Source organism: Notamacropus eugenii, chromosome X (genome assembly GCF_028372415.1).
Source record: "Notamacropus eugenii isolate mMacEug1 chromosome X, mMacEug1.pri_v2, whole genome shotgun sequence".
Classification (NCBI taxonomy): domain Eukaryota; kingdom Metazoa; phylum Chordata; class Mammalia; order Diprotodontia; family Macropodidae; genus Notamacropus; species Notamacropus eugenii.
The window spans coordinates 71,229,892-71,240,653 of NC_092879.1; the positions used below are offsets into that span (position 1 = coordinate 71,229,892).

The window sequence follows — 10,762 nt, forward strand, 5'->3', positions numbered from 1 at the left end:
TTAACATGGCCCCACACTCTCTCTCCCCTTCCTCTCTCTGACAACGATTCGGCCCTTCCCTTTCCCGTGGCCACCCCTTCTACACTTGGTCTTGATCTTATCTTTTCCAGCAGATTGCCTCTTTTCCTGACCTCCCTCCACCCTCCAGTCTTCAAGCATTTCTGCTCTACTTGTTCTTTCCCTTATGCCTTGAAATTACCCAAGTATCTCCCATCGTTAAAAATTGTTCAATGAAATATTTATAAAGCACTGACCATGGTGCCTGGAACATAGTAGGAACTTAATAAATGTCTGTTCTAATTCATGTATTCCCCCCCCCCCCAATAAAATCTTCACTAGGCCCTACCATACCCTTAATAAACTCCAATGACTCCCATTGCCCCTAAGATCAGGTGTAAACTCTTGTATTAGGCTTTTTGAACCCTTTGCAGCCTGAGCTCACATTCTTTTCCCCTTCAGGCTCATTTTGCATTCATCACTCACCTTCCCCACACTCTCTAGTCTAGCCAAATTGGCCTTTTCTCTGTTTCTCAGCCATTGCATTCCATTTCTAATTTCCATGCCCATTCTGATAACCAGTCTTCATTCCCAGTATGTACTTACTTGCTGAGAAGTTGGGATAGGGTAATGGTTCACATCAAGGTTAATGCTAATTGGAAGTGCAGCCTCAGACTTTTATCTACCTTTCTCCCTCTCCCCCTTGATGGTGTTACAGCCACCTGAATCATTGAGCTTCAGATTTCTCAAGCCCCTGAAACCAAAAAAGGTGCACCAGCGGAGAACCAGAGTACTCAAGACAGTGACAAAATCCCAGCCTAGTATCCTGGAGCCCAAAACTTTCAGAAATGCAACTGTACCTTCAGTCCAGTTCCTTCAGGAACCTCGTATTACCTCCAGCCAGGTAAGGTAAAGCCCTTGGAGTAATTTGGGAGTTGGGGGATCCCAGCTTTCCAGGAATTCTGTGAACATTGTTTTGGGGATGTGGCCTCAGGGCTTACAATTCTACCTCTGCTCTACTAGTTGTTCCCAGTTTGCATTTAGGAAGCTCATGGATTACACATTTAATACACATTTGGCATTTGGACAGTGAGAAAGACTGAGATGCCCAGGCATGTAGGGGGCCCATGCAGTCTTTGAGCTGGACACCAATATCCATAGATAGAAAGGTGGGAGGGACATTTCATTAAGAAGCTGTGATGACATGTCAGCTTTTGTCATGTGATTTTGTTTTCTGTTTCATCAATAATTAGAAATCTCTTTTGTCTTTAAAGCTGCAGCAGCAGCAGGAACAGCGGCAGCAGAGTGTAGTAAATGAAAATGAGATACCGGAAATACGTCTGCCAGAGAATGCTACAATCTCCATGCCTCTCTATCGTGACCCCATGTTGTTTTCTGAGACATACTCCATCACTGTTTCGACGGAAGTGCCAGTTGATATCATTCAACAGCCAATTGAGCGTAGACGAGATATCACTCTTGGGTAAGACATTTGCGGACTGGTAGCAAAGTTATTGGATGGGATGCCAGGGAGTTACTTCTCTTGTCTCTTCCCTTACCTTCAGCTCCTCTTGGATACTCTGTCCTCTCTGCCCCCTCTTGGTTCTTCTCCTACCTCTCTGACCTCTTTTTCTCAGTATCCTTTGCCTCTACATCTCAATACTACTCTCATCCAGTCATCAAGATCACCCACCCAACTGTGATGTTCCCCAAAGCCCTGTCCAAGACCCCCCTTCTCTTCTCTGGCTACACTCTTGCTCCTAGAAACCTCATCAGCTCCCATGGTTTTCATTCTCATCTCTGTGCAGATGACTCCCAGTCCTATATATCCAGCCCCTAGTCTTGTCCTTGATCACCAAGGGGTGACTTCCACACGACCACCTGAATGTCTCTCTTCGAGATGTCATACTCAACATGTCTAAAGCAGAACTTGTTGCCATTTCTATATCCAGAGCTCCCCTCTCAGCTGGCCCCTTTTCTCTACTCGAACAGCCCTCGTCAACTCTCTCTTAGTTTATTAGATTGGCCTCCTAATTGCTCTCCCTGCCTCCAGTCTCTCCCCACTCCAGTCCTTCCTATACACTGCTGCCAAAGTGATTTTCCTGAAGTATATATTTGACCGTGTAACTTAGTATATTGCCTCTAGAATCAAAGATAAATTTCCTCTGCTTAGATTGTGAATCCCTTCAGAATTTTGCCCCCACCTCTCTTTCTGTCCTCACTGCACATTCCTCCCCCTGTTGTACTTGACAGCCCAATCAAACTGGCCTCTCTGTTCTTCACTCACCATACCCCATCTCCCACCTCCATACCTTTGCAGTGGCTCTCCCCATGCCTGGAATATGCTTCCTGTTTACCTCATAGAATCATTCTTCCTCTAAGACTCAGCTCAAGCACCACCTTCTGCATGAAATCTCTCTGCCCTCCCTCTTGTATTTAACTATTTTGTATTTATTTTCTTTTTCTTTTGTATATTCTTAGGCAACTATGGCTCACATTGATCTCCTTATTAGGATGTAAGTTCCTTACAAGCAGGAACTAGTTCAGTTGTATCCCCAGACAGTAGCACAGTACCTGGCACATCGTAGGCCCTTAGCAAATACTTGTTGATTGGTTGTTTGATTGATTGTTCTGAATGTTCTGAGCCTCAGTTTCCTTATCTCTCTGGTGAGGGTTGGGACTCAGCAATTTTTCCAAGTCCTTTCTAGCTCCAAGAACTGCTAGTTCTATGATGTTCCATTGTTTAGACCAGGGGTGGGGAACCTGTGGCCTCTAGGCCACATGTGACCTTCTAGGTCCTTGGGTGTGGCCTTTCAACTGAGTCCAAGTTTTACAGAAAAAACTCCTTTTATTAAAGGAATTTGTTCTGTGAAGTTGGGATTCAGTCAAAGGGCCACACTTGAGGACCTAGCAGACCACATATGGCCTCAAGGCCACAGGTTCCCCACCCTGGTTTAGATCGCTTGTTTTTATTTATTATTATCTCATTCAAAGCAGTAGCTTACTCATCCATTGTGGTGTAGCTCAGTGGGACATAAAGGTAGCGGAATGGCATCTGGCCACTCTAAAAAGAGGATGGCCTTATCTAACCCCAAAGCACTGGTCATGAAATGTTGCTATGCCCTCCAGGCCAGTGGTCCATGGAGGCCTTCTCTGATGCTTGCCCCATATATGGTGGGGAAGCTGAGTGAAATCCAGACCCTCTCTCATTTTATCCCAGTGGAGATAAAGAGCTTTCCTTGAAGGAAACCTTCACTCATATTAGTGGTAAATGACCCATGATATGACTTCAGCTCAGCCCAGATTCATGTTGATTTGGATTACGCTAGAGGTCAGCTTTGATATCCATTCTTAGGGCTTCACTGGAAGTCCTAAAGGATGTTTGCTCTGAATTTGGAAACTTTTAGAAAAGAAGGAGATGATGGTTTGGTTGTTATTTGACCATGCTTTTTTCAAAAATCTTATTTCTTATATGATTTGGCTGCCCGAAGGTCATGCCTAGTAGGGAAGTCAAATGGTGTGACTTATTTCTCCCCTCTAAGGTTTTGTCTATAAAGACCAAGTGACCTCAGTGATACTGGGCTCACAAAACTGAGCCAAAAGAGGGGCCCTCCAAGTGGGAGCTAGGTCCAACTGCCCCTTCTTCCCTCTGATTGTCATACCCAGCCCCCAGGAGTGGGCAGTTCCCCTAGAACAGCCCTAGCTGGCTTCCAACAGACCAAGTACTCTTAGTTGTGACCTTTTGCTGGTGGTTGGATCAAAGCATAAGACCCATTGTGTTCTAATCTTTTGGAAAATATTGAAGGTTACCTCTCTGTAAGAAATGGGAAGAAGTAAAGATGAGAACATCTGACGAATGAGTAACTAGGCAAAGACTGGCATCCTTTTTAAGATGTAGAATTAACCGAGTCAGTGAAGTTTTGAAAACATCTAGGACTTGTCAGCGATCCAGTTGATGTCCCCAAATAAGGACAGAGTTGGGCCCTTCTTATAACAACCAAACTGCTATGCTGGGCTCATAGCAGCCCAGGCTGAAGGTACAGGAAGCAAAGGCTTCAGTTTCTCCAGCCAAATGCTTCTGAAGCCTGCAGCTGGTTCCCAAACTTGGACAGATCCAGTGATGGTTTTTACCCCTTACTGCTGATTAGTCAGGGGAATGGGTTTAAATCACTAGCAGTATATTCATCTGTGTGCTTAGACAGACAGACCCAGCTGGGCTAATGAATGGAGTCCTAGGGAGGGACTCAATGAGTGTGGCCATCTTTTCTGCCCCCTAACAAGAAGTAGAAGTCCAGGGGGCCTTTGGAGTATTGGTCCATCAGTTTGAATAAGAATCTGCCAGACCCAGCTGGGCTAATGAATGGAGTCCTAGGGAGGGACTCAATGAGTGTGGCCATCTTTTCTGCCCCCTAACAAGAAGTAGAAGTCCAGGGGGCCTTTGGAGTATTGGTCCATCAGTTTGAATAAGAATCTGCCACCTTCTTCTGGAAATTAGAAAGTTAGAGGTTAGAGACCTAGGAGTATCAACCCCTTGCCCTGCTTTCCGGAGCTCAGTTCCAGAAGGCCTTTAGGCTTTTTCTTCAGCCTGCCTTAAAATCCAAAGATAATGACACCTTATACAGTCCACTGAAAGGAACGTGACTAGAAGCCAAAGTCAGGAGCCCTGAGTTTGAGTCCCCAGCTCTTCCACTAAGTAACTAGATAACTTTTGCTCCTTCCCTTCAAAGATGGCTAATTAACACTCATACCATATGGTGCTTGATAGCTTGCTAAATGTGGTTTTTTCTTTTGATTCTGGCTCTCCCTATCTCATCCAGGCTGGAAGTACAGCTGCCTGCCACCTATGGGCCTGCTCTCACTACTGAGTGGAGAGCCCTGGGCTGGTTTGTCCCCCTGGTGGGGCATGGTCTGGTTGGCCCCCTGTTCTTAGCCTTACCATAGCTCCTAACTCCTGACTTCAGGCAATCCCCCAGCCTCAGTCACCCTAGTCGAATTACAGGCCCGAGTCACCATGGCCCCACAGCCCACATGAAGTGCTTTCCTCCAAACAGCTGTGTAAGATAAGAAATATCAATACCCTCATTTTATAGATGGAAACTGAGGCTTAAAAAGGCAGAGCAACTTGTGTGAATTCATACAGTAAGTTCTGGAGTAGTAACCTGAACCCAGGCCTTTGAACTCCAAGTCCAGTATTCTCTTCATTGGGTCCCATGATGGTTGTCCCTTCATTAGGAAATAATAAGTGCTCGATATGAGCATATATTGTGATCATACTGCTTCATATTGCCTATTTATTGGTGGATGCCTTGTATTTCCCCAGTGGGATACAAGTAAACTCCTTGAGTGCAGTAACTGTGTTCATTTTTGTCTCTGAATCCCCAGCACCTCCCCTTATGCTAAATTGAACTCATGGAACGAATGATTGAATTTCCTATGAAGTCACTTTGAAACAAGTTTGGTTAAGGCTATTTAAATATACTTCCGATTCTCCAACCCGTGGGGTAGAGCAGGCCTGGTCTAGAGGCTTGGCTGGCTGATTTCAACATTCATGGGCAAGGTTCATGTGCATTTAAGGGAGTGGTTGAAGCCAAGAATCTAAGACTTTTTGTAGAGTATGAGAATTCAGAAATTTTCTAAAAGAAAGACAAAAAAAGCCTGGGACACTATGGTGTGGGAGAAAGAACCTTGAACTCAACAAGGAGTTTCTGCTTTATCACTTTACTATAGTTACATAGGGAGTAAAGTTACTGGCTCTCCCAGGACTCAGTTTCCCTATCAAATCTGTAATAAGAAAGGGTTGGCTCAGATGATCTTGAAATTGCCTTGTAGCTCCGAGTGCCTGATTCTCCATTTTCTCCTAACCAACCTGTGTGGGGTAGATAGAATAGCTATTAGTATCCCTCTTTTACAGAGAAAGGAACCAGCACCCTTGGGAGTCAGAGTGACTACCCCAGAGTAAACTGGGAACTTGTGGGAGAGGCAAGCCTGACATCCAGCTTTATGTGAATTTCTCCCACTGCCTGAGGGAAGAGATTCTGCTAGTTGTTGGTGGGCACATTTGTTCCATCTTCTCCTTTCCCCAAAACCTAATCACCATGACCCACAGCTTGGAGATTAGTGATATCTTGTGTCCCAGGACAGCTTGATCTTCTTGTAGACTCAGTTGAACATGACTGGCAAGCCTTCATTGAGATAGAGAAATTTACATGTGCCTCAAGCATGTATTGGCAATAGTCTGAGAATGTTGATAAAATATATTTTTAATAGCATTTAATGGTGTTGGTCTGAGACCGTTGATAAAACACTTTTAATAGCATTTAATGGTGATGGTTTGAGGTTGTTGATAAAACACTTTTAATAGCATTTATGGTTGATGGTCTGAGGTTGTTGATAAAACATTTTTAATAACATCTGTTGGCAGGGATCTGAGATGGTTTGTGGAAACATTTTTAATAGCAGCACGGGGTTTGATTTCTGAGTTAATACCTGCATCTCACGTGCACCCCTTTCTGCTCCTACAGGTTTCTCCAAGATGATCAGCTTCTGCCTCCCCCTTCAGCCTTTACTCCCACCATGTTCATGCCAAGCACTGATCTAGCCATCCTTGACACACAGCCACTCCCTGTCCGCCAGTGGCAGCCGCCTCAGGTCTCCCGGAATGAGGTCTGCCTTCAGGTAATGTCCCCAGCAGGAGTAGAGGGACCTTCTGCTAGTGTTTTCAACCCACTCCCCTCCGGTCATCAGTGACATCTGGGCAAGAGAGGCTAGAGTGAAGAAAGGACCCTCAGTGGCGAAGTGTAGCTAAGTGTTTGTGGCTGAGGACGCAATGCAGCTGTGAACCTGGCGTTCCCAGGGGAGCTTTGTGTCCCCATAGAATTCAGACCTCCCTGCTTTTATGAAATCTGGACCTTATTTTTTTTTAAAAGGTCACTAATTCACAGTTGTCAAGTGGAAAATGCCCCTGGAATCTAATCTTCCATCGCTTTACCAAAGGATTTACCCCAAGGATTATTGAACGAATGAGCCCCCACTATTCCATTTCAAATAAGATGCAGCTCTCTAACCTTTGCAGAAATACCCCAGCACAAAAGGAAGTAGCTTTGTGTTTTCGGAGCATTGCAGCTTTAGAATAAGCTTCTGAGGTCATTAAGTCCAGCCCACACCTGTACAGAAATCCAGGCCCACCCCCCCATCTCTGAGAAGTGGTCCACTGGTCTCTAGTAGTGGGGATTCATTATTTACCAAGCCAGTTCATTTGCACTTTGGACACCTATGACCAGGAAGTTTTCCCTTACATTGAGCTGGGATGTGCCCTCTCTGGATCTTCTACCCAATGTCCCCAGTTCTGTTCTCTGCGACCGAGCAGACCAAGTCTAAACATTCCTGTTCCATAGGGCAGCCCTTCAGAAACTTGAAGGCAGTTCTCACCCCCACTCAACCTCAAAGAGAAAAAAATCTTCTCCAAGTTCAACATCCCCAGTTCCCCCAACCATTCCTCCAAATATGGGCTCCTGTCTCCTCTCGATTTTCTTTCCTCCATTCCTCAAACTTGATGCTTTGATCTTGCCTTGGAAATCAGAGTGTCTGTGACAAATGAGCCTCTCTAGTCTCAGTGGCAGCTCTCAGTGATTCTGGAGGAGATAGAACAGTTTGCCAAGAGAACACTTGCTTTGGGTGAGCTACGCCTGAGGCTGCCATGAGGTTCTGGTGGCTTCAGACTGAGATATCCCCCCCAAAAAAGACCCCCTTGAAGAAAGACTCTGTGGTACCCAGCAGGTTGGCACCAAACATTTGCAATCTGATTAACTGAAGTTTCCTCTTAGGAATAGTATTTTTTGCTGTCCCTGGATGTGCTAACCCAGTCAGACCTCACTAAACAAAACTGATGGGCCAGGTTGGGGGTGGTAAAGGCCATTCTGACTTACTGATGTCTGAATTAGAGAATGCTAAAGCATGGCAACTCTCCCACTAACACACACACACACACACACACACACACACACACACACACACACGGTTAGCACAGGGCTATACAGAAGGGGCTGTACTAAGTCCCACGGATCTGTTTTAATAACGAGAGAAACTAGGGATTTTTTATACAGCATTCTTGTCTGTTAGCGGGTATAGTGCCACAGGAGCATTTGAAGGCAGTTTGTTCTTTTAACATTCTACCTGCACGCTTCCTTAGACTATTCGTTTGTTCACCAAATCCCACTGTTCTGGACAGTAAACGAGGAAGTTTCATTCTGTCCCAGTGGACTTGGAGCTTCCCAGTCAATATGGTCAGAAGCTGCCATTATCACTTGCTGATGCCTACTGTGCTCAGCCCTGCTCTCATGTAACTTACATCCTCCTTAGTGATGCAAGATGAACACAAGGTAAAGAATGCAACAGCATCCTAGCTGGGTGACCTAGGCAAGTCTCTTCACCTCAATTTCCTCATCTTTACAAGAGGAATAACAGTAGCTAAATGGCCTCCCTCAATAGTGAATTTGCTGCAGTTGCTGCTAATACCTCTTCATCTAGTGCTTTGATGGTTTCCAAAGAACGTATATTAGAAAAACTCTGTGATGTAGGTGACACAGGTGTTATTGTCTCCATTTGACAGAACAGGCTCAGAAGGGTAGGAAGTGACAGGGCCGGAATGCACCCCCAAGTCCCCTGATCCCAAGGAATGTTAAGTGCTCCATGAGTTTGAGGAAGGCAGGAACAAGTGAAGGACTGTGGGGGCTGGAGGAAGTAGGCCTTTAACTAGGTCCCAAAGAACGAGAAGAGGAGGGGAGGGGGGAAGCCTGGGGTCTGGGCACGTGACAGCAAACCCTGCCTCTGCTCCCCACATGATGATCTCCAGGCCTAGATTGTCTAAAATGGGCCTCAGTACCTCAAGGGTTCCCCATCCAAGATGGTACTTCTTTAGGTTATCAGTCAAGGAGCCAAAGGCATTGGGCCAAAGACTCCATCCTCTCTCCTTTTTCTTTCTACAGATTCGTACTCCTGAGGCTGTCCAGGAAAATCAGGCCTCAGGGCTTTTCCAGGCACCCCAAATATTACAGCCATCTTCTGTGGGCTGCTTCCTGCAATCCCAGCAGCCCAACGACGAGAAGAACTCTAACTAGAGCCCATGGCAAAGAGAGTGAAGAGGGAGCGGACGCTCTGGAGGAGAACCAACACAGGAGGAGGGGGCCTCTGGGATGGGAAGGGGTGGGGTTGGGGGTGGGCTTGAAAGACTGGCACAGGCTAGAAGTGCTCTAGGGGATGCAGTGCCAGGATATACTTTCTTTTGCTGGTGTAACATTTACTTAGTATTTTAAAACTAGAGAGTACATTTCTTTAAGTAATGCTGTAAAAAAAAAGCATCTGCTCAGTGGTGTGATCTAGAACTTGAAACTGTGAGTAGCTACCATCCATCTCTCCCAACACACACACACACACACACACACACACACTCACACACTCACTCACACACACACACACACAGGTTTATACACGTTGCAGTTTTGCAACAATAGCTAGAGTTGCTATAGCCCTTTTGAGAATCCCTTTCCCTTCAAAGTCAGTCTTTCAAAGTCCTTAATGACCTAGGAGCAAAAGTGATTCCCATAGGTAGGTGTGCTATCTCCTCATTCATCAAAGCGCTTGGGACCTGGCCTTGGATTTATTACCAAGCCCCATCCATCACTTTAGGAGGATCCCACTGGTGCCCACTGGGCACTGAAATGCTCAACCAGCTGTCAGTTCGATGACCGAGAATTTAGGGCTTTGGAGATTGCTAACAATTCACTGTGAATTTTAGACCAGGTTCTGGAACACCAACTGTAACAAAGCAGCAGGATCATACTTAAATATTACGTAGAGAACTCTTTTCCTTCAGGGAGTGGGAAGTTACAGCTTGCTTCACGTGATGCTTTATTTTTCATACCTCAGTCCCATATCGTTTTTCCAAATCATTGGATAACGCTGCTAATTTAACACCACTCATGCCTGAAATTCTTTTTCTTGTCAATGAAACTGTTAGATTTGCATTTGGATGTGCAAGTCAACTTGTCCAAGTGTGTGCCTGGTGGCCAGCTGCCTGTCACCTCTGCAGCTGACAGTAGCTTTAGGCCACCAAGATCAACTATCTATAATGTTAACAATCCAAGAGTTGTACTGTAGTGGGTTTGACTTTTTTCTTTTAATATTCATTGTTTTGAATTGAAATAATGCTGTTGGGTGGGTATTTTTCAGTTAGTTTACTTGCAAAAGAAAATGGATTTTTCTTTGTAAAGCGATTGCATAGTGTGCAACCAATTGAAGGAGCCAGCGTTATTAAAAGAATGCTTCTGGTGTTCATAAATCTGCGTAAAGAAGTAATTGTTTGTATTGATGCTGAACTCATAAACCAATACCATGGCTAGAAGTAGAGAACGCATGCTTAACTGCTTGAATATTGCTGTGGCATCACTGGGTAGACTGGGTCAATGGGAAACTGATATTGGAGATACAGGCCAAAGTCTGGGGCCCTTGAAGCAGGCCTGTTCCCTGATGCCTGTTCCTTGATTGGGAATGGGGTACGTGCCCATTTCTGTAACTTTCATTTCAGCCTTGGGAGGCAAGCAATGTGTCATCTTCATTTTACCCTCAGAGAGGTTGGGTGACTTGCCCAGCATCACGTGACCAGTAAGACCCTGAGGCATAGAGTTCTACCCTAGATCTTTCCTTCTCCCCCCAAGGCCAGCATGCCTTCCACAGGAACTAAAAAGTCCTCATACCTCCCAAATGGAGA

At 45.4% G+C, this 10,762-nt stretch overlaps 1 protein-coding gene across 1 annotated transcript in view; it reads left to right on the forward strand.

Moving 5' to 3' along the window:
* LOC140516449 (neuronal PAS domain-containing protein 2-like) overlaps positions 1–10,333 on the forward strand; it is a 79,314-nt gene extending 68,981 nt beyond the window's left edge. The window contains exons 18-21 of the mRNA XM_072627431.1: positions 716–901; positions 1,272–1,480; positions 6,519–6,672; positions 8,982–10,333. Of these exons, the coding sequence (XP_072483532.1) occupies positions 716–901; positions 1,272–1,480; positions 6,519–6,672; positions 8,982–9,113 (681 nt within the window). The 3' untranslated portion in view covers positions 9,114–10,333. The remainder of the gene's footprint in view (positions 1–715; positions 902–1,271; positions 1,481–6,518; positions 6,673–8,981) is intronic.
* The last annotated feature ends 429 nt before the right edge of the window (positions 10,334–10,762 follow it).